Genomic DNA, 25,402 nt, shown 5'->3' on the forward strand with positions numbered 1-25,402 from the left:
CATTACAAAAATGGTTGCCATCAGCCAAATGGGTGATGTCAAATGACACCTCCCCATCCATTCAACCATTTCCGGTCACTTAACCAGTTCATCTCAGCAGTCAAAGGGCCAAAGGCAGACTAGACCATGGATTATTCGCGATTTCATGACGTTTTATATTTTTAAATCACCAACAGGAATTAAGACATATTCCATGAAATACTTTGTAAAAATAAATGCCCTTGATAATGAATGAGGTGTCCTTGAGCAAGGCACCTCGCTGCCCTAATAGCTCAGTCGTAGTGTTGTAAAACTGCCTACTAATGGCGGGTACTTGCTTTCTCCACTGCTGCGATGGGTTAATTGCAGAGGTCAAATTCCGTGCAATGCAAGTCGAATGTGTTCGTCATTAACCTAATGTAACAGATATGTGCAAATGGCTTATAGGGACCTCTTCTATCAGCATGTCTGTACATTTGTCAGCTTCCAACGTATCGTTACGGAATCTTGAATTTTTCTTCTATCCCTACGGCATGCTTCTCCCAGGAATCTAATAAACGTGTACACCCTCAGAAGTGCGTTAGCCTTCGGCATATCGTATTAATATTAAAAGAGAATTGTTTGTATTTGAGCACACCGTTGACCTTTTTGTGAGTAAAAACATGTCGATTGCTCATATTTGTGTTTTTAGCCTGCAGTCATTTTATTTGTGTGTAGTATTTATATCCAAGGCTGTTCAAATACTATTTTTTGGGGAGGAAAAAAAAAACGGTTTATCTTAGCTGACTTATATCTTTTAAATGTCTTAATTTTATTCTCAGAATAATCTTCAGAAAAACACACACAAAAGTGCTTTTATTATACAAAAATGCTATTTCCTGCACATACGAGCCATTTGCTTTTATGGTGGCCAAACATTTTTTTTTTAAAAAGCAATTTGCAGCCCCAATTTATTGCTTTCCATGCTAGATAAAAATGTCAGCAAAATGCTTCCTCGTAAATGGAATTACCAGGTAACGCTCAAACACTTTGTCTCTGATACCTCTTTCATTGAGGGCTTGATGAAGTCTGCGATATCTGCTGTGTTACGCCATTCATTTAAGTGTGTGTGTGTGTGTTTGTGTGTGTGTGAACTCGGGCGAAGCTAGGCTACAAGCTGTTGTCAGATTGTAATTGAGTAAGCCCAGTTCGAATGCATCTCCATCAGCGCTCCCCATCAGTGTGAGCGTCTTGCCTCTTTTCCGCCGGACGTTCCTAACGCGCCGGGAATGGCAGCAGGACTTCCAGCTTTCTCTTTTGAAATGGTCACTTCTGTTATTCATTTGGAGATGGAGCTCATTCAATGATGATGTAGTCTGTGTTGCTGTCCTGCAACAAGTTGGCACGCAGTGTCTTGTTAACAGATCAGGGGTTGCAGTGTTTTGGATGCATACAGTTTGGATATAGATCAACCAACGGTGTCATTATCTGACCATCTTTGGCCTCTGAAGAGCAGAGTTGTATAAATTGAATAACATTTATAACGCCAATTGGATTGAATGACTCAGCCATGACAAAAAGGACTTGGGACTTTCTTGAGTCCTGATGGTTGGGATTTGAAAAATAAGGACGATTAAGATTGGCACATGTGTCACTTTAATCCAATCTCTGCCAAAGTTGCATTTTAACTTTCTTTATTATTATATTAAAAACTTGAGAACAAAACGAATGAAGAAATCACATCTGACATTCTTAATTGTGTTTCTCTAAAATGTTGCATGAATAGAGCTGACCAGGTTTCTGATGAAACGATCTGTGAGCATATTTTTTTTAATATAAATGATCACAGAATGAGGTTTGCGTATTGACTCTGATGTGTGTGTGCTGAAAACATGTCCTCTATGTCCCCGCATTGTTTGCCCACACATTGTTTTCTTCTCAAAAAGTCACACGCTGACAAGTTGCAGTGCACTGTAAAAATTACACCTTGTTTATACATATTTATTTCCTCTTGACATTTTAATTATTTCTGCCCTCATTGCAGGAAATCGTATAAAAACCCGCCGTGTTGTTACAGATTCTAATTAGGAATGCTGGGAAATTAAAACATAGTTGTTTCAAAATACTGTCAGATTTTTTTTTCCCCCACTGCCTCGTCTTGGAATTATGTCTCAATCAGCACAGGCGGAAATAATTACTTGTATACCTTCTAACTGCCAGCATTTACCAAATGGCAAAGCAATTTACAGCCATCATGGCCCAAGAAGCAATCATTGGGCCAACGATAAATTCACAGGCTGACGCTCTAGAGAGCAACATTGAAAGGAGGGGTTATTGTGGAGAATTACAGATGAGATAAACGAGAGCTTTCTGCTTGTTTTCCTCTTTAATAATTTCAATTGATTCTATTTTTTCTCCCCCTACTTTTCCGTTTATAACGATATCTTACAAGTTATTTTACAGTAAAATCATCACAGCGCTAAACATGCGTTCAATAGACGGAGCGCTGTGACCATTAAGTGATTATTTTCACACACGCCATTAAACCCGCTCATTGGCGGCAAACACATAGACAAAAGCCCGCATGAAGACATGAGCATTTGCACCGCATGCACTCCAACACCCACGCACACACATATTGGCTCAAAAGTAATTACTCACACACATCATTAGACACTAAAACAGATGAAGTGGAGTGTGTTTATGTTCTGTGTGTCTTGCAAACTGCTCTTTACCCACACGTGTGTGTTACCGTTAGACTACTGCAATTACAATTTAACTACGTTTCACTAGTATGTACAACACAAAATCAGGACAATAAATGACACAGAACTATTGAATACAAACCTTTGTATAAAGAAAGGGCCTAGTGCACTGTGCGATTTTGACTGCAACATTAGTCATTTTTCTCCAATGATAAAGAATAAGTGCCTGACGTGTTGTAATACTCTGCATGTCAACAACAACAAAATAAAACAAACCTATAAGATGTTTTTTTCGGTTTATAATTACTGCAACATAATTGCTAGTTTTGTTAGCTTGCCTATGGTGACAATGAATTTTTGCAGATGGATGGATGGATGGGTGGACGGACGGACGGACGGACGGATGGATGGATGGATGGATGGATGGAACGAAACCATTCCAAAGAGTTGGAGTACTTTGAAAAACATTTTTACTGCATTAGAAAACAAACACTCAATAGTCAGGCAATTGATATTCAAAATATTAATTTGTCAACCGTTCACCATGTTTGTACGATGAGATGCACCTTCATATTTGTATGTCTGATTGGACACACATGCATTTCGAGACCATACAAAATGAACTCTGTACCTTTGACATCTATCAACAACGTCCACTTGGGATGAGGTCACAACTCGATACAATCTGATCACCGACAGCAGTTAGAGCACAGTTGACCTCAAGTGGGTGAATGTGTTTTGCTGGATGTGATGTGGAAAATGTCTTGTCTGCTGTCTTGAGTCCATGTTAGGAGAGACATATATCTAAGAATTGGTGTCAGGCCGAAACATTCTATGTCCAGCATGGATACTGGCCAGTAAATGAGAAAAAAACTTATTTGATTTTATGGAGCCATTCACTTGAAATGAAGGCAGTCGGGATGGGTTTATGTGCCACTGTTTCCTTGCTGCGCTGCTGATGGACGTGAGCTGGAATTGTGTAGTTTTGCCCACTGAACAAAAGAATGTGGCACGCAATATGGAGGTGTCAGAATATTGCTACACTATTGTGACATCTAAAAAAATATATTGTTTTATCCCACCCACATACTTTGAATCAATGATTGGCAAAATCATTGAATTAAATGTTAAATTTGTGCATAATGTTACAGTGGCTTCATCTCGTGTTTGTTTTCAAACATTTATTAAGGCAAGATTTTCATGTAACTTTTATGTAATTCATTATAATTGAATCATAATTTATGTTCAGTTTTTATTCTTAGGACTAAAACCCGCTCTTTGTTTTTGTTGAGCACCTGGGCCAACATTTACTGAGACAAGTTTGAGAACCACTGCTTTAAATCAATGCTGAAATATGAAATACTCCCTTAAACTGCAAGTTCAAAGCAACAATACACAACTGTTTATTGACACAATCATATGAATATATCAAGAATAAGAGAGGACACTTCTCAGTTTTCAGACCGACTTTTTTTGAAGTCATTGCCACAACCTGACTTTCACAAAAAGCATGCCCAGCATGATGAAACCAAATTGGTCTCAGACCTTTGACTTGCAACGCCATCCACAATCAAAACAAAGCTGGAAACACTTTTCAATTATTTGCTTAATTTAATCTTCACCATTCTGTAATATTACTGCCACTCGATAGAATTTGAATGTGCTGTCCTACCTTTGCTTATTCAGGATGCAATTGCAGTCCCTGTCTGTTAAGTGGCCATAATCCAGAGCTCCCTCTGTTGGCCAGAAGCGAATTACAGCCCTTCTCCCCCCTCACCTTCCTCGCCCTCCCTCCTCTGGCTTTGCTTTAATTTTGTGTTATACGTATTGTAAACCAAGCCGTCATGAAGATGTAATGTTGTTTATATGAGTGCCAGACATTTATCAATGTGCGGCCTGTGGTCAGGCACTTAAGTGAGCAGCTCCTTGAATTTCTACAATACTATTCTGACCCGATCGCACCCCTGTGAACTTTCTGTGGCCTATTGAGTGGTGTGATTGATGACACTATGACTTGCAAGGGATAATTCTTCTGCACACGCAAGCGCACAAACACACACGCGCGGACACACACCAACAGCAGAAGACTGAGAGAGTGTGGTCTTTTTTTTTTGTCAACTCAATAATTCATAGCAGACATAACAATTCAGATGACTATTTTTCATACAATTTAGAATTTTGGTTTTTATCTGTATGGATTTCATTCACAGTTTTGCACAAATCAAAACATGTACAGTACACAAACACACCATGTATTTATTTCCTTGTTTTTTTTTTTCCGGGTCTTTAAATTGTTGTAGGCTTGTGTTTAAGAGACATGCCATTTTTGTCCAGGGAGAGAGAGAAGTGGCCTAAAGGGGTCACTGTCAACATACACATTGACTGAGAGACGATCAATAGTCCGGGGTGGGGGGGAGTAAAGGTGAAGATGGGGAGGGGGGGTCACTGAGAGGATAGAGCAGCAAGGGGGAAAAGACACAATGAGTCCAGGTTGTTTAAAAGAACCAATATTTTTTTTAATTGGCGAAGGGTTGAACAAAAGATTAATTTTGATAAGGGTAACTTGTCTACTTTAAGAAATTTGCATTCAGATTCTATGTTTGTACAAATCCAGGATATGCAAAATGTCGTTGTTGAAGTAGTTAAAGTTTGTGATTTCTAGTTATCATGAACCTGAATAAGTAAAATAATTTCCTTTTTGGCCCTTTTTTGTATTGTGTTTTCAGCACAGAACGTGTGTGTGCATGTGTGTGTGTGTTTAACAGACAGAGGTTTTTGGTAAAGCATTTGTTTGCCCAGTAGTGACGGCAGCATTGATTCACACTCATCTTTGTCGATGCTTATAAGTCCCTGGATACATCATAACTGTGTGTGTGTTTGTGTGTGTGTGAGTGTGTGCTTGTGTACATGAACCTCAGAGCAAATGTGTATGTGTCTGACTGCGTGTGCCTCTGTGCGAGCGGCAGGCAACGCATCTGAGTGTGTGTTTAGGAAACATGCGGCTCTTTGTTTTGTCAAGATTGGTGTTGGGAAGTGAGAATTCCCCCAGATGCGAATGCGATCATCATCAGTTGTCAGCAATGAACGAGTAGAGATTAGTATCATGTCTGTCTGCATGTATGTTGACAGACGATCAGTTGTGCAAGTCAATTAAAAAGAAATACATCCGTAAAGGACAAAAATGAAGATGTTACAGCTGTGGAATGTCTCAGACAGAGCCCAGACCTAAATCCATTTCACAATGCCCAGTGTGGCTTGAAATTGGTTGGTCACAAAAGATTTCCTTACATTCTGAAAATCCGGAGCACTTTTGTCAGGAAGAGTGAGTCAGTAATGGTAAAGTTAAGATGTTGCTTAAAAAAACGCTAAACGATGACATCATTGAAGCAAAAGATGCTTCCCGGTGTGCACGGCAATAGAAGCATCCATCCAGAAATTTCCAACACAACCTGATTATATTTTTGAAAATATAGTCCAGTCATATATTTTTTTTTACAAAGTTTAGTTTGTTAAAAATGACAAATATGCTAACAATATACACTCATTTTCCCCTGAACTACCTTCACATAGTACAACAACAAGAAGTACAACTTACAAACGTGTGCAACATTTGACTTCATATTTCAGTTTCCGCACCCGAGTAATATCGAGCTATGCACACGCGTGCACATGCATTGACATCAAAGCAAAGATTGGTTTCAGGAAATATTTTATTATCAGCGCTGCTGCAAAGCTGCTAATCACAAGCACTTTCTTTCATCTTTGCATCCCCCCCATTCCTCCCCATCTCCATTCTGCTGCTACCCCCCCTCCCTCCCCTTTCTGGAGCAGAGCATAAATGTCTGGTTTTTAGGAAGAAACATTGGAAATTGAGTCTCCTGGATATTTGTTTCCCCTTGTGGTGGAAAAAGTCTCCTTATGCCCACTTCCTTCTCTGAGGACGCGGGAGTTCCACTTCCAACAATCCAAATTGTCTTGAAATATGGAAATGTGGAGAATGGCAGGGAGCTGTGCAAAAAAAAAGATACAACAGCAAAGAATTTTAGGGCCTCAAAATTTCCATCATCTCACAATTTCAATCTCATTTGTGGTTGTCTCCCAAAATACATGTTCTCGTTAACACGCTCCCGTACATCACGGCGTCCCGTGTCGGGCGATAATGAAGAAACAGAAAGGCAAAATAAAGAGCTGTCTTGCCTTAAATCTTCCTCCTCACCTGTCTCTTGCTCATCTCTCTTTCCCCGCATCCCTCTTTGTCCGGTCCCTCCCTCTCTCCACCTGCTCTCCTCCCTCCTTCCCTCCCTGGCTCAGCCCCCGCCCCTCCCGCCATTCCCATCTCCGCCCCTCCCCGCAGTCATTGGCCGAGGGTCCACCAATGACGGCCGGAGCGGCAGCCTTGAGGGAGCGCATATGCAAACCCGCCGCTTAATATTCATGAGCCACATTTGGGGCTTTAAGTCGTTGATTAGGACAGCGGCACAGCTTTCCGTCCCAACTGCCCGCCTGGCTGGCTGACTGTGTGAGCGCCTGTAGCCCCCCACTCACCACACGCACGCACGCTTGCTCGCTCACTCACTCCCATCCACACGCACGCAGAGCAGATCAGTGCAGGCGGCGCTCAAATAGTGTCGCTCCCTCCAAGTGGAGGCAAGGACCGAGACTGGAGAAAGAAGAACAGGAGGACACACTTTGAAACTTTTCAACGTCAATTTCGCAACCCCCCCCCCCTTTTTTTCTCTGGAGGAGGTTGACATGACAATGAGCCGCTTTCGCCGATGGATTTGGTAGGACGTCCGCTCTCCGAGTGTTTTTTAATGCACTCTGAACAAGAGTAGGTAAATTTTACCTTTTGTTTTAATTGGCTCATCGCCGTACCTGTCATTGTCTTGCGTTGGTTGTCAGTGTTTGAAATGTTGCTGTGATGGTTGTTTCTGCATGCAGTGTGTGTGTGTGTGTGTAGAGGACACACTTTAGAACACACACTCCAAGTTTGACATATTTTCCCTGAAGTCTTACCCAGCTCCATCTGCATGCATGTGTGTGCATGTTTTAAGCGTGTTCATCCAAGCAGAGCATGAACAAGGTAGCGGGGCGCTGAGGTTACACGTCTCACACTCCGAGACGGCAGGACAAGGGCTGTAAAATGAAAAGAGGGGAAGTGCGCTCTTAAATGCCCGAGGAGGTCGCATTACAGACGGCCGACTCAGCGTGTGGCCCCCGTGCAGGAATTACACGCACACACATGAATTGGAGTCAATCAAGTTGCTCATTTTGTGTGAGTGTGTTTGTTGCATGAAAAGCAGATGGAAATGTATAGAATATATTCTTTTCTGTACTTTCCATGCAAAAGCAGTCTGAATGTGTTGCGGGTGGAACTGGAGTGATGAGAGGGATGCGTGAAGTGACAGTTGTGTTTGCATCAACATTTGCAAGGCACACATTTTTCCCAGGCCAGGATTTTATCACATGAGAGAATAGAAGGGCAAAATCGTGCATTTCGGTTTTATTCATGTGTGTCAAAGCTTTGTCAGGGGGAAAAAAAGGTTCAAGTTATTTAGACAGAAGCAAAGAATGTGTTTGAAATCAGAAGTTGCATGTGTATAAGTGGAAAGGGGAAAAAAATCCAGTCGGAGGCCAATTTGAATTTAGCGATTTGCATATTCCCCTTCAGATTTAATTAAAATGTAGAATTTGATCATGATTTGAATGACTTGTTTTCTTCAAAACAGAGCAAGGATATGTTCAATTTTCACAACTCATTTTTGAAATTTTTCCCCCAAATTTTCCACACTTTGATCATGAAAGGCATACAGTTAAATCATTTCCCCCAATCATTTCAATTTCCACTCTTTAATAGAAGATTTAAAAACTGACAAAAAATCTTAAGATCATTTCTATCCTGGCACAAAAGACAAGACACTCACATTGCTTAAAAATGCACACTACGCACACACACGCACACACGCACACACACACACTCACACACACACATGCTGATTTGTCAGATGCAAACCAGTGCAACCGGTTTGCGAAGCGCACACAGTCAAATTGAAGTTTCAGCACTTTCCGTCATCATCGGCCCGACGCTCAATTGAATGGAATTGTGCAAATAAGCAGCCATGTGACATTTGCGAACAAACGTGTCATGTAAAACAAGACATGTATCGAAAGACTGAGCTCTTTGAAAAGTCCACTGCGACAATTTGAGCAAAGCTTTCCTCTCGTCTCCTTTTTCGGCTCCCCTGCTGTGCTCTCAGGCGTTGCTTTCTAACACTAATTAAAGTCTTAAGAATCCTGATGATGATACCGATAATAATCATAACAATAATAACATCAACAAGTGCCGCTTAAGCTATTAACATAATTACCCCCCTACCCGCAACCCCTCATACACACTCACACACACACACCATCATATACATACTATTAGCATATCATTAAAGTATATTTTCTTCAGTATCAAATTTGTTCTTTTTCCTCGGCGAGCGAAATGAAAAGGAGTCGTCACGGCGGCCGTGCACGCACGTCGTGAAGGCGACTAACGCAAAGTCAAATGAGCTCCATCACAATGATTTTCTCTCAGGAATGGCATTCGAATTATTTGATTTAGTTCTTTGTGTGAGATTTGCTATACAAATGTAAACAGGGAGAGCGTAAATTCACTTTTTTACACAAGGTGTAAACAGAATAATATGAAATGATAAAATCAGAGTCGTGGGGAGTTTTTCCCAATGTACGTTTTTCTAAATATTACACCCAAATTTATAAATTGTCATTTTTAGCATTTTATTATATAAATACCCATTTTTACTTCATAAGCAGCCATTACACAGCTATGTAGAATCTTTAAAATTAGTAAGATTCAAGATTTAAGATGAATTTAAACGCCCAAAATGCTTAAAATGATGCACATGAACTGCATTTGCTCCTTTTATATAATATCATTAAAAAAACGATTGTACTCAATTTAAAAAAAATCTCCAACTGTCATGCATTCTTCTCCTCCTATACCTGTATTTCTATTTTCAACAAATTCTCAAGCGAGCAGTGGAGAGAGCAATAGAGAGAGAGAGAAGCTGACTGGTGGGAGGGAAAAGGAGGAGGGGGGTGTCGACCAAAGAGAGATTGCGTAAATTAAAATCCTTTTAATCTCCTTATAAAAATCATTTACTTAATTCATCTGTCAGGGCATGTCAATATGTGCCGTGCTGATTTGTTGGCTGTGTGTTTGTGTGTTTGTGTGTGTGACCCACTGCTGGCCGAGAGAAGAGGTATTCCTCCCCTTTTTTCATACGTCCGCTCGGCCGTCCTGATGGCATTTGTGTTCTCTCAGGTTTGTCCTCACGTCCACTCACGCACACAAGCGTCGGCCCTCGCTGTGGTGTGAAGGGTCCGAACGTTCCGGCAGTAATTTGCTCCCCGTAAAGAGGGAGGGAGGGGGGGTGCAAAGGAGGCAGACATGGAGGGATAGGTGGGAGGAAGGAAGACGAGAGGGTGGGGGTGGCCGCTTTTGTCTGACACCCCCCCCCCAGCTTTTAGCCTCGTCGTCTGCCGGACGCATGAGCACACACACGGCTGCACACACAAATTCTAGAACATGCTCCCCAACTCGTGTCTTCATAGTTGCGGCTATAGAAAAAAAGTCTCACTTTGTATTTGTCTATCAAGACATTCAAACGACAAGCCTTGATGTTTTGAATTTGACCCCCCCAATCAATCAGCGCGCGCGCGTGTCAGCGTGTGTGTGCATGTCATGGGTCAATGGCGGCCTTGATGTGTTGAAAGAGCAGTGCGAGGGGACTGTACCAGCTGTGACACACACTCACCGCAATTAGCCGTGAGACCGTCGCCGAGCCAAACGTGTGCGTGTGTGTGTGTTGTGTGATTGAATGCCAAAGAGCTGATTGAAAGAACACAGAGCCAGAGAGTGATGTATAGTGAGGGGCAATCCTGCTCGTCCCCCCAGCACCCTCCCCCCCCCCCCCCAACCCTTGTATCCCATTCCCTGCTCCCCCTCCCGCATCCATCGGCCCGGCCGATCCATACATCACGATGTGCATTCATGATTATGGTGATTATTGCTTTCTATCAAGTAATTTCGCTCTCAAGGATTCTGCTTACCTTCCATGTACTTTGATGGAGATTTGCACTTTATTTCTTCATTTGACAGGTTTACGTAATGTGGTAGAAACATTTTTTTTGTTTTTTTTCCACCGCCCTCACTTGAAACTTATCACAGTTGGAGTTTTAATTACGTCTGCTAAACTGCAAAGTTGCAATATTAGGAGAATGTTCCACTTATTTTAAAGTGAGGTTGCAGTATGAAAAAATAGGTTTCTAAAAGCATCATAATAGTTGAAAAAAAACTCAAAATATGATAAGACTTAATTTCATTAATTTAAAAATAATTTTAGTGTCATATTTGTTTGCCGCACAGCGTTTTAAAGGGTGGAAGAACATGCTTTGCTTTATTTTTGCTCTCCGTCATCTTGAATAAACAAAAGCAAGACTGGCTTTCTTCATTGCGGTTATTTATCCCGAATCCCTTTTCAGAGCAGCTCATCGGTTTCTTCATGTCGGGGTGCCCATGAGCAAGGCACCCAAACCCTCAACCCCTGACTCAACTGCACCGTGCCTCATCGCTGACATCTTTCTACACAATGTAATGCACTTAGCACAAAAAATATGCAGCGGACTGACATTATATGTACGCTATAAAATTGAATAGAATTTAGTTTTAACCCATTTGTCTTCTTTGTATTTCAACTCGGCTTTTATGTTGTGTTTTACTTTATTAACTGTTTTTAATTAATAGATTTAACAGGTTTTTTTTAAATTTTCATCAGATTTTTACTTTATCTACAGCACTTGGTTGTTTTGAGTTTGTTGTCAGTCACAACAACAATGAAAACCAGTTAAGCATCTTGCGATTAGAAGCGATGGTGATTTAAAAAAATCACTAAAAGTTCAAAACTAAATCTAAAAATGATGTGGCGAATGTATGATAAATTGTGCATGTGTGCGTGCGCGTGTGTGTGTGCGTGTGTGTGTATCATGTGATGCTCGCGGCTTGTAAAGCTAACCCTAATGGGAGGAGACAGCGCAGACCGGGCCGCAATAGACCAAATTTAGACAGAGAGGTGGCGTGTGTGAGGGAAGGCAGGTGAGACAGAGGAAGAGGAGACATCCAAAGGTCCTGCCTTGTATGATTCGGTTGTCGGGCTACGTGCGGAAAGTGGGGCGGGGGGCAAAAAGAATTGGATACATTTGAAAGGGGAGGAGAATGAAAGAAATGGATGACCATGCCAACTGCAGACTGACAGTGAAATATTCCCGCACTCATCTTGCCATCATGCTTCATGTGGCAGACGCACGTCTCACTTTAGATTCTTTTCCTTCTCACTCAAATCTTTTTGCACTTTTCAGTTTTTTTTCTTCAAGATTATTCATTCGACAGCAAAGAGGAGCATTGTATTGTGAAAAAACTGCACCCTAACCATAACAAAATGTTATTGAGAAATAAATGAACCCTAACAAAATGTCAATATATGTTTAATGACGTCGATTTATTAAACCAAATAAAACTGAACTTTTGATGCAAAAACAAGCTGACACGTACTTTTACTCTTACAATAACTTTCAACAACATATCAAATCTTGAAATCAAGTTCAATTCTAGTGTAGATATAAAGGATGCTCTTCCTAAGTTACGGATTTAACAGCTACCGGCAACAAAATATCTTTTTTTTTTCTTTTGAATTCAATGACATGGTTGTGAAAATATTGTGTTTTTGATTCATACATAATTAATAGTTAAATTGTTTTATCTTGAATAAATAAATGAATAAAAAGTCATTATACACACACATACACAAGTAGATCACAATGTATATCCAGGCAGCAATGTTAACACAGCGTGCCCTCAGGAGGCCTCGTCGCAGGTGATTCTTACGCTTCTTCTTCTTCACCGCGGATAATTTATCTCCGCTTTATCCCATACTTCCTCCGCCATTTACCTCCCAACACCGCACCCCCATCCCTCCCCCTCCCGTGCGTAGCTGTCACCTTTCGGCACCCGCTCAGTCCCTATTAAGAACGACAGCCCATCTGCCGCCTGCCCCGCTAACAGCTCCCGTCGCTAACGCTAACGTGTACACACAAGTGCATCCGCTTGCACTTGCACACACACCTACGGAATACTGCATTGAGCTCCATCTGCCCTGATGCAGACACATGAACAATATAGGCACACACCTTTAGAGATGAAGTTGTCATCCTTTAGAAAGACTGCAAAGACTTTATCATAACATAACATAACATTAGCAGCACAAAAGTAAACCACTGCAGTGACGCACTTTAAAAAGACATGCTGCAGTCAAAGGATTCGCATTCAGAACAATTATCAATAAAAATCTTTTTGATGTACATGTCTGAACTCCCTAACATGTAGTTGCAAAAGTATTAGCATTCGGCTGTGTTTTGTTGTTCATTAAAACAATTTTTTTGCACCATCAAAATGTTTCCACTGATTGCACACACTACTCAAACATTCTTTTAAAAACTCTTTTATGAACATTTAAGTCATTACTATAAAACAAATCTCTTCCAAGTAATCGTCATATAACCTTGATTTCTGTTTAGTGAACTTTGTATGAACTCCATAAAACAGCCCTTTCCCTGAAGTGCACATGCAAAACAATCTGTATCGGAACTTACTATGCTCTATTAATAGCACTCCAAAACAATTTACAAAGTCCTTTTTTTGCATGAATTTTCTAACACACATGAACATAACATGCACATGCAGAACAGCATTAGACTATTTGAATTTCCAATGTAGTATGTCTTATTTACATTTAAAAGGCAGAATAGGAACTTCTCACTGATCGCCCATCAGTGGTGTATAATAAGGTCAAAGTTTCATCTGATGATTCCGGCTGTGAAATTCCCCGCACCAATTTCCAATAGATAAAATTTCTGCATTGAGAGACAGTCTTAGTAATACTAAAATAATACAAGTAGCATTTTCTGCAGTACTATTGTATGTCACATGTGTTGTGATGACCTCACATTGTGTAGCAGGGTAATTAGGGTGCAGTGTGTGTGTCTGTGTGTGTGTGTGTCTGTGCGTGTGTGTCTGTGTGTGTATGTGTGTGTGTGTGAGGATGCGGTGGCATTTGTTTCCTTCAGGGGTAGGTGCCTTTTGCATTAGTAAGAATGGCAACTGTCTCATCAATCACTACATCTGCATGTCACACACACTCTCACACACTGCCATGGTCATTCTGTTCACAGATGGGCCAGCAACACATGAGCGAGTCAGAGCATCGCACACACACGCATGCGTACACACACACACACACATGCGTACGCACGCACACGGCGAAGATAGGAATAGGATGAGCAGAATTACAGTTCACCATCACTTTTTACATTATTCAAATCAAATGACGAGCAGTTGAGTATCTAGGAATTTAGTATATATTTGATTTGATTGTTTTGAACTAATGCAAATAAAAACGCAACTGTTCCATCCAAAATATATAGTACACTATTTTGTAAAACCCAGAAAACAAAAAAAAACCTCTAGGATATTTTAGGCTGAATTAAGTATATGGGATTGGATGCAATACTAATAGCACTGTACTAAAAAGACCTCTGTTAGCACCACCAGGGCAATGGAAGAAAAAAAAAGCACTATGAAGTGTTTTCTGTCTATATAGCATTGTGACATGGCAAGCAAAGCCAATAAGAGTGTGGAGCGGCAAGATATCGATTGGTCCTATTCACCAGAGTGGAACTAAAACCAACAAATTACACAACCCCACCCTCCACCTTTCACTCTCTACATGGAGAGAGGGGGAGCTTCTGGATTGGTCGACTCCTCCCTACTTGCACTGTCGTTACAGTTTTCAATATTAGGCACATCCAGAATAGGAATTATGTTCATTACTGTAGTTTGAACTCTACCGCGTCATGCATCATTTTAGGTTTTTGCTTGTTAGCGACATGACAGAGGCAAAATATGCTTTGACATCAACAGAAGCCTCGTTTTCCTCTCTGGCAGCCCTTCTGTTATAATCACTTAAGTTTTTTCGCAAAGGAGAATTTTGATTGCATTGACTGCGGTGACCTTATCATTCCAGCGACAACCTCTCCCCTGACACTGCACTGCCTTTGATTTCACACATCGTGCGTCACCCTCCGGGGCTTTTTGCTTTTTAGTCCCTCCATCTGATGGCCTTATTCGCAGCCTCAACCAGGCAGCCTGCTTGACAAAAGCACTTACTGACATATTTAGGGACCATGTTTAAATGATTTGGACTGCTGATTCCTGGTTTATTGATACCACCAATGTTTAACTCCACAAAATGTTATTTTATTTTAGGGAGACATTCATAGAGTCTGCATGTGTAAACCCATGAGAATATGCATTTGTCATTCATCCTAACCATTTAATGTGTCCCTTTTGAACTGAAATTGTCATCTATTTGAATGTTTATTGCTGAACCACGTTTTAGCCAAAATGCATAATTGCTTCTGTCTTTATACAGGTAAAAACTAAAAATTTCACTGCTGTCTTCCAGAATGAACTTATCGAAGGGCCCACTGGTGAACAGCAGCACTGACGACAGCTCCAAATCAACTTACGTTAAATGCGGCGCTGGCGCCTGGAGGATGCACCAGAGCTACGAGCCTCTCGAGGCCAACCACATGAGAGACCCACATGCCCTCTACAATCCAAGGTAACACATAATGAAAGACTTTCTTCCTTTCTGCAACTCAACTACCATAACATTGTTGTTGAGATAATTATTTTCACCATAGTCATTCTGGCATAACACTTGGCATAGTTCTTGTTTGGACAAAGAGAATTGTTCCAGGACTGATATTTTTCAAATCCAAGCTAAAGGTTTTCCCCTTTAACGTAATCTCCTTGAAGTCGAACACACTTTGCCAGCATTTCTGCCAAATTGTCATTCCATCCTGGAAGGCTTCTTCCTGGATGCTCTTCAGCTCTGTCATTATGGCCAATTTGATATTGTCCATTTCTTCAAAACAGGTCGTTTTGATCTCCCTCCCCCATGATCTTGAGATTGAGCAAAAAATTAAAATGAAATCATACAGTGTGGGTGAGTAGGGAGGTTTTTCCCGCACAATGGCAGACTTCTCGGCTAGGAACTGTCAGATGCTCAGTGTATTGTGAGCAGGGACGTTGTCATAATGAAGCAGCCACATGTTAGTCTGGCCCACATTGAAGGGGATAACTCGTAGTTTGAGTTTGAAATAAATCTTTGGTTGCACCTGTCCTGGAACTTTTCTGAAATATCCTGCAAGATTAGCAGTATAAAGGAGAAAAAAGATTTTTGTCTTTTAAAGGTGCAGGTTCGGGAATTTAGTATTAACAATCTGCTCGGCAAAATCATAATGGTTCCACCCATCTGACCATCAATTTTCTTTGAACCCGGAAGTATTTTGTTAACTTTGATACAAATCTAAATGATGGCACTAGAAATATAAAATCCTCTATAGTGTAAAACGTAATGTTGAGATAAAGTCTACAATTAACTATTAAACACAGCTTCATTATTCTTGTAATGGTACATATTTACATAACGTACGACATTGTGCTCTTAATTTTTAGGCTCAAGGACAAGACAATAATAGAACTAAGCCTTAAAAGAAACTTTAACTAACACCAACCAAGTAAACTGAAACTTTCCATATTTAGAAGCACAACTGTAAATACGCAACTTGTTTCATGTCTAAACACAGCGAGCACATTCCTCTTCCTCTCTCGCTGCCTGACGTCTCTCACTTGTTCAGTCTTTTAATCATTCTGAGTTTGAGTGGCCAAGCCGTAGACACGCCGTATTGTCATTGTAAGTATGCGATTTACTCCTAATTAGGATTTTATGTTTTTATTGAGTCGTGGGATTTATGCAAACATGTATGACATGAAATTGCATCTTATTGTCTTCATTGCTAGTCTACTGAAAGCCTCATGGGCTGTAAGTGTGATTATTTTTTTCATGGTGCGAGGATTAGCAGTTTGGAAATTGGATGAATGAATGAATAAAAGAACGAACAAATGAATGAATGAACGAACGAACGAATGAATGATTGTCAGTTATTGTTGAATTCACTTATAAGCTTTTGCCGCGCTATCCATAAACGACTGCATTATCAGGCCGGAACTTTCGTAGCCCTTCGGTTTTAAGCGCGTGTCAGTGCGTGTGTGTGTGTGTCTGTCTGTGTGTGTCTGTGTGCATCTGTGTGTGTGTTTCGTGTGGAGACTGGAAGTCTTAGGCCAATAGGATTTCAGGGTTAGTCTGGGTCAAGCCAATTAGAGGTCTGCCGAGCCTTTCTCACGCAGTCTCTCGGCCAATCATGGAGGGGACCGCTCCATGCACCCTCTTTGTGTGTGTGTGTGTCCGACAGTGTGTACCTGTGAGTGAGTGAGTGAGTGTGACACAATTGCCTTAGACAGAAAAAAACTATTACATTTTGTTTTATCTTTATTTTCATATTGTACTCAAAAGACATTTTGCATAATAAGACACGTCATTTGATACAACTGGATGGTATCCATCACAATATTTACACTATTCTGGCAAACGCCCTCAAAGCATTTGATAAGCCGTTTTAATATTTTGCCCTTCACATGCAGCAACATAAGGTAATCAAATTTTTAAAAACTGTATCTGGACCCAGAAACCACAGATAAAGTAAATGATGTACTTATTCCCAATATTAAATAATTTGTGTTATTGCCAGAGGCTATCAAAAAGAAAATGTTTGACAATCATCACATTCACACTCGAGCAGAAGGTCAGCATCGGATCTCATGAGCACTCACGGTGTGCGGGCTCCAACTGTGTTGATGGGATTTATTTACACTGTTTACAATACACACACAAGCACGCACACACACGTGCACACACACATGTGCACACTGCAATTGCTGTGCCTACGGATTGAAATTCAAACTCATGTGAAATAGTTTATAAGACTTATAGATTGTAGACATTACAATTCACGTCACGCTTTTAGAAAGACAATGTTTTACTTTATTAATGAAAAATGAATACTTCTTGCATATCTTATTCATTTTTATTTTTGTTGAGTTTTGTTCTGCCATATTTTCAGATGGTGCCATAAAGTTGCAAGGTAATTCGGCAGATATGTTTAATTTGTGTTTGGAGTTCTGGTGTTTTCATTGGACGACAACAATATTATTCCCCATTTTATTTAGGCCATCAAACCATGGGAATGTGATTAATGTCAGCCAGCCACGCACCAATGGCACACACACATGCACGCAAACGCCAACACACATACACACACCATACACACATTGACTTGCTGTAAACTGAGCCCAATGTAATCATAATGATAAAGCAGATTGCCTTAACACACAGATGGGCCTCACAACAGCTCCGCGAGCATGCATGCGCGCATGCGAGTGTGTTTGTGTGAGCGTGCGTTTGTGTGTGTCTGTGGACAACGCTGATTGGATTGCAGATTTATAGAAGAGGATTACTGGCGGGGCAGAGAGAGAGCGAGAGGGAGAAAGAGAGAGACAGACTTTCAGACACTCACCTCTCATTAACTTCCACCCCCCCTTCACCTCCGCTCACACACACATACACGCACACACACACACACACGCTTATACAGAAACAAACATACAGAGTGGAGGTCAGAAGTCAACGTATATTCCTCCCTACAAAACGTAAGCACAGATGCAGCAGACAGTGGCAGCGGACTCTCCAAACCTGATTATGAGTGGATGCGAATTAGATTCCTTAACAGATGGTCCGGACACCAAGCTTGAAGGTGCATGGGCCAAAGTGAGAGGAGGGAGGGGGGAGGAAGGGGGGAGGTGAGAGTGCAAGGGAGGTAAAAGCAGCAAGATCAGGGGCAGAGAGGAGGAGGAATGTCAGCAGAATATGACCATAAAATGTGCTGCGGGCAAATATACTGGATGGTGGTTACTGGTGGACATTTTCCTCTTTCACCTTACATTCTTCACCTTCATGAACACAGCTGTTCATATTGATTAATGATATTGATATTTTGAATGGCATCAAGTAGAGACCTTAGACAATCTTGATTAAGAACATCAGAAAACTTTCAATTAGGAGTCATACATTAATCACTGCGAAATTGAGAGAAATATCCTCCCACAAATAATGCACATGTAAAAAAAATTCAAAAAATAAATAAATAAATAAATAAATAAATAAATAAATGTGTGGGCGACACCAGAACAAGCCACACACAAGTGGCTGGCGGGACCTGAATGGTGGACACAAAGAGTAGGACTGACCAAAACATGAAACAAATTGAATAGAATCCAAATTTCTCCAGGTACTCCCGCTTCCCCCCCATATTCCAAAAGTATGCCTGTTGAAATTATTAGTTAGTATAGAAACAGGGTGGCTGGAGGGAAAGGGTGAATATTTAGGCAGGATTTTGACGTTTTCGGGCCAGCGTGCCTTATTGTCCATCGTTCTTCTGGTCGTCATCGAGCGTGATGGATAGGTGTAAATCATGGCAATCCTGTCGTGACAGCCCAATTTCCTCCAATCTGATCTGCTTAAAGAATTCAGCTCACTTGTGTCTCCTCGCCTCCATTTCTACTTATCCTCTTCTGCACTCGCCCCCTCCCCTCCTCATTGCCTCAAATGTACTCCCGTTTTTACTACGCGCACTCCGCTCCCCGGCTTTTATGGCCTTTCTCTCTCCTTTGCCTCCACATTTCCTCCTTGTCGCTTCTCCACATCCTGCCCTCGTGCTCCCTCCTGTCTCACATTTGAAAGCCCCGTCATATTTACTAGAGTGGAAATCCTCTTTCACCATCTGCTTAATAAAAATATGTGCTTTTAATCCGATTCAGGATATTTTGGGGTTTTTTTAAGTGCTTATTTTTATTATACTTCTGTGCAATTTCATCTGTTACTCGACTCTCTATCTGTCCAAGTGTGAGGTAGCGGGAAGAGAAATGTCACGAGAAGTATGTGGGGGAAAAAAAAGGCTGTTGCTCCACAAATACTTGTTGATAACACTTTGAACACACTCACATGCGCGCGCACAGGAGACGAACACTAACCTTGATCATTGACCTTTCTTTTCTAAAAGCACCAGCCAATTTCCATCCTTTTATGTATGCACATTTTCTTCCACCGTCATCTGAAGGCGTACACATAACACGTTGGATCAAGTCACTACTCATTTAAATCACTTACAGATATTTTTGGGGACATGCAAGCTTAATCCTTTTCACGATGGTGTTCGTAACTCAAAGCCCACATATCCCAAATCATCTTTCCCTCTTGAAAACCAATCAACGAATGTTTTTTTTTTTTGGTGTTCTAAAAATAGCACTCTATAGTATTGTAAGTTATAAAAACAAAGTAAAAAAATTATTGGAATTAATTAACAGTTTGGGCATCTGTTTTCATGCTTCAATCCAATTCATTGTGCGGCTCCTTCTAGTTTTCCCTCCGTAATCATACAGACACAGATGAGTAAAAGTCATAGTTACTCTCAAGTACTCAGTAAGCTGTAATATTAATAATAGTCATTATTTTCACAGTAGGTAAAAAATATATATGAGTATTTTTGAGGTTTTCAACACTGTTCTCACAGTGGACAACCACTCTCATGAACACAATGACACAGCTGATAAAAAAAACAGAGAAGGAGGGGTTACCAAGGAATAGGTAGTGGGGGGGGTAGAGAGAAAGAGAGAGGGGAGGTGTACGGGGTGACAAAGATAGCAGCAGACAGCAACACATTTATCAGCTGGCGCTCACCAGAAAATGACCTAAATCATTATGATTCTCATCTGACAACGTTTGAACACCAAACAAGCTCATGTGTTGACACACACACACACACACCGACCGTCAAATCCAGCTCATCTTTTACTACACTCACGCACGAAGAAGGGGAATGTCTTCATTTGGAATGTCGAAGAAAGCCTCCTCAGTGGTAGCGCTTTTAACATGTGCACCGTGCGACGATAAACTCAAAATTCCTCAGTTGCTGGCTGCTGTTAGAAAAGCTCATAATTCCTAATCAATAGCGTTTGGCTGAGCTTGCCCTGCGTGTGTGCACACCCCCCCCGACTGCTCATCCATTCACTTGTGGAGAATGTGGGTGTGTAAACTTTACAAACCCCAGGATGCATCCTAATAGCCCCACTAGTGGGCCTCTTGTAAGTCTTAGCCTTCATCACAAATGCACTGTGCGGCGTCTACCTGCGTCTCTGTTTGTGTGTGGCTGTCTAGTGTACTATACAATTGTATTTTTTTGTTCACATACAGGAACATGTTAAAAACATATTTTTCAGGTATTGTGGATCCAATATGCTCGTATTTTTTTAATTCTATTTTTTTTTTTCTGCTGGCCAAGGTGTGCATACCTGGAGGAGCACAATATGGGGCAGGAAGACATTTGTAGCATATCCGTTCATTTCAATGGGGAAAGACGATTTGAGACAGTTGTGTTTTTTTATGGAGAATCTCGATGAATGTTTTGAACGCCTATTTGGCAATCGATGTTGTAAGGAATAATAATGCCAGAAGTATGTGTGCCATCGGTCTGTGTGTATATATAGTTGCCCTTTGGCTCATATCACATTGTGCTTCTGAAACAACAGCACCTCTGCTGGTTACAGCAAGTAATGCATCCCATTGCTTTCGTTTCTTGCATAGTCTCATTAGCTTAAAAATGAACATAGACAAACATTGACTTTTGACTGTGACTTTTGTCCATGTATTCTTTTGAATGTGTAGTACCTGTAATGATTGATATTCATCAGTCAGAAATATAGCGCCACACGTGCTGGCTTCACTGGCCGACAGCCCATTGGGCAGAACGCGTGTTGGCCATTATGGCATTGATTGTATGTAATCAGGGGTTTACTCTGCAGCCAATGAAGAGAATTACAGGTTTCCTGCACGCCTAACACTGTAACAATTGATCTGCTCCCTGGTGTGTGTGTTTGATGTGTCGTGGCAAGAGTGTGTTTGTATGAGATGCAGACATAGCAAGAAAAGGTCCAAAAGATGATAGAAAGTGGGCTCAGTGGGAGGGAAAGTGGTTGGAATCAACTCTCGCTGTTGGATTTTATTTTCCTCTATTCACTTTTGTCCCGTGTAACAACTATAATCATCTACACACTGTGACTCTATACAAATAAACAGAAGCTTGCGTTGACACACACAGGAAAAATGTTGGTGTACTTTTTTGGAGGGGGACAAATGATCCATTTGAGACTGCTGCGAAATAGAAAATATCACACTTTGGAGCTTAGGCACTCCATGCTATTTATTTTGTCGACCACAATAATTTTGTATCCTAAAGGCTTTGCGCTGGCTCACAGGCAGCTGTAGAATAGATTTTAAAATTCTGGTGCTGATCTGTAAATTGCGGAACGGTTTAGGTCCTTGATAACATTAAAGAATCGCTAATGGAATATAAACCCCGTAGTGGTTGGAGGTCTGCAGTTCAAGGCAAATATGGTGAAGCAGGATTTAGCTACGGAAGGGAAGTCAGCTTGCAGAATGCATCTAAACGTATTTTTTAAAACTATGCATGTTTCGGGTCTTTGGAAACATTTTTTAAACTCATGTCCCCCCCCCAAACTCATGTTTTTCAGCTGTACATGCTGTTAATAATTTTAATAAGCTACTTTTGGGTTTTTTTGTATTTAAATATTGTTTGTAAATTATTTTTTTCAATAAACTCAAAATATTGTACATAAAATTGTGTCTAACAACACATCATGTCCAATGGGAAACTTCGACTGAGACACTTTTGAACAAACACCATGTGCAGGCCGTGTTGTTTGTGCATGCTGGCACCCTCACGCATCGAACTAAGCAGCTGACAAGCAGTTCAGCAACCCTGCTACATAAGCCCCTGAAAAGGCAATTCAGCTTATTGATGAAATCATTTTATTCATTTGACTATGGAAATATAAAAGGACTTTCTTTGACTCCTCTCCTTACCCCATTCTTTAATTCTATGCATACCCCCGTCCGTCTTTTTCATTCCAAAGCATTGCTAGTATCATACAGATAGAATTGTGACAATTTTTTTTTTTTTTTTGCTTATTGGACTGTGTGTTCTTATCAGCATGGCGAGCACAATGCTGGGTGTGATGGAAAGGTATTAGCCAGCCTGCGGTGGCGACATTGTCAGCACTTCTGCCGTCTCTTCCTCTAATGCTTTCTTCAGCCTCTTTTGCCTTGGCTTGCTCCTCCCCCTCCTCCCCCTTCCATGCCTCCTCTTCTTCTCCGTATAGATTGGATTTTCTACTTATGTTTGTCAAATGTATTTTCCTACAAGTGGCTTTCATCGACTTACGGTTATGTTTAAACAAAAGGTTCACTGGGAGTATTTAGGCTCACTTGGGGTGCTTTCTCACAATGGCAGTTAAGCATCAAAAGATCTCTTATCTGAATACTGAGAGATGACTATACTCTGATCTCCTAGCTTTGTGTGTCACAGAGGGAATTACATTGTCACTAATTCCATTATGTGTCAAAAATATGTTTTCCCCTCATGTGTGAAGGCTGAGCGATGCAAAACACAAATCATCTTCCCCCATTAGAATAAATGAAAATGCGATGAATCCGATCCAGCATCCCCCCCAAAAAATAGCACTTATAATATTGCACACTATAAAACATTATAGCAGCCTAATAACATAATTAAAGATAAAATAAATAATAAAAAAGTTTATACATCATGATTAATTAATTGCAATTGTGCTGCTCCTTCCGGTGTATGGGCCTTGGCCACCTGGTGGCAGTATAATACATAAAAAATAAATAATAATAGATAAATAATTGAATGCAAAATCAGTGACGTTAAGACATTACCAAGCAACCAATCAGATTGTTCTGGTGTCAGATCTCATGCTGCTCACAGCCAAGCAATATCATTGTACCATTTGTATGATATCTGGAGATTGAGGTGATATGCTGTGATTTTCACCACAGCCTCATTTTTTTTCTTTTGGCATTCCTGCTCAACTTCTACAATTCTCAACACACAATTTCTGAATGAAGAAATGCAATTTTTCTCAAGATGGTCTTTTTAACTAAAGGTCTGACTTGCTCAAGGTGATTTTTTCCCCCCGGTTCCTCAAGGTGGTTCACAAACAGTTTGGAGTTGTTTTCCGACTCACTTTGGAGGTGGCAGTCCACAGATTTCATATAATAAAAGAGTGTGTTCAGAAAAATAGAGCTCGAGCGGCACGGAGACAGAGTGAGGCAGAGTGGCTCTAATACGATGATTATATGTTTGCCTCTGCCAGTTGTCAGGCCGCTGCATCAGACCGCCACTCTAATGACAGCTTGCTGGACCACCTTCACTCGCGACACCGAGACAAAACACTCGTTCCCCCCTGCCCCTCCGTTCCTTTTCACTACTCCAAACATCACTCTGTTCTCTCTGTTACTTGCCATTCCCTCAAGAAGAGAAGGGTGATAAACAGACACAAGAGGAAAGACGAGGAGGAGAAAATAACACAGCTTGATCAGGGAATGGAGACAAGGCAAGGCAGTCAGCTTTATAGTTTTGATGTGTGCGTGTGTGTGTGTTGCCTCATACTAAAAGACAGATAAATTAACCTCCTGAATATATGATGTCAAATTAACTTAGGAATTACGTAACACTTAGCGATATTTGAGGCGCAACCAGGAATATATATACAAACTTTAAATCTTCACTTTAACTAACATGGAGGGGGGGAAACACAAATACTAGGAATGCATTAATTCAGATCAATAATTTGGCTGTATATAGTCACCTGAAATTTGGATGGCAGAATCAGTTGCATTGATCAATGAACTTTCCTTAATAATGGAAATTAGTGCAGTGTTTCCTAATGGGAAGCCCGTAAAGATTTGAAAAGAAGTGGTCCAAGGACAGACCCTTGCGGGACTCCATAACTAACTATTTGATGATCGCTCACTTTCCCGATCATTTATTAATGACGCAAACTAAAACCTTTAAATGACAAAAGCAAAACATCGATACACGCTGGCCTCATCTGGTAATTCTCAGCTTGTGTCTTTGAACGCACACCTCTAGACCTCTCCTCTTTATAGAAATCTTTTGAAACACTTAAAAACATAAAGGAACGATGAGCGCCAAGCCTTTCCTCCTCTTTTAACGCTCATCCGGAGAGCACACAGGCACAATAAGATTGCTCTTTCAGCAGTGAGCCGCCGCTACATAGCGACATAATTATACTGATAACATACATACATAAATGCATTCAACCTCTCGCTCGGCACAGTGCACTGACTGATTTCTTAATCTTCTTTCCTCCACTCCTCCACCTCCTCGCATGTCCTCCCATTCTTCTTTGATTCCTCCCCCTTCCAGGGCCATTATTTTTCATTTATAAGCAGAGAGAAAAGGTGCGAGTGAGGGAGAAAGGAGAAAAAGAGGGAAAAATGGGATCTTTTCGCACTTAAACTCGTTCACTTAATGACACTCTGAGGGATTGACGTCGGAAAGGGAGGGGCACAAAAGTGCATAAAGAGCGAGATTAAATCATCGCCATCGCGTCATCTGCTTAAATGGCTCTGCTGCCTTTTTTTTCTGTCATCACTGTGTTTTCACTTCCTTCAGCCGATGAATCAGAGTGATCCATCTCCATCCCATCACTCATTTCTGCCACCCTTTCTAGCACCCTCCCTGTATATACA

At 40.9% G+C, this 25,402-nt stretch overlaps 1 protein-coding gene across 10 annotated transcripts in view; it reads left to right on the top strand.

Moving 5' to 3' along the window:
- The window catches only part of esrrga (estrogen-related receptor gamma a), an 87,520-nt gene that overhangs the window by 21,178 nt on the left and 40,940 nt on the right, over positions 1–25,402 (top strand). For 4 of the 10 annotated variants that reach the window (XM_049718001.2, XM_049718000.2, XM_049718002.2 and 1 more), the window contains one exon: positions 15,251–15,409. In XM_049718001.2, the coding sequence (XP_049573958.1) occupies positions 15,252–15,409 (158 nt within the window). In that variant the 5' untranslated portion in view covers position 15,251. Of the gene's footprint in view, positions 1–7,134; positions 7,499–15,250; positions 15,410–16,031; positions 16,547–25,402 lie in introns of those variants that run through there. The other 6 variants (XM_049717995.2, XM_049717998.2, XM_049717997.2 and 3 more) reach the window with 5 other exon arrangements.

The sequence above is a fragment of the Syngnathus scovelli genome, chromosome 4 (genome assembly GCF_024217435.2).
Source record: "Syngnathus scovelli strain Florida chromosome 4, RoL_Ssco_1.2, whole genome shotgun sequence".
NCBI classification, from domain to species: Eukaryota; Metazoa; Chordata; class Actinopteri; order Syngnathiformes; family Syngnathidae; genus Syngnathus; species Syngnathus scovelli.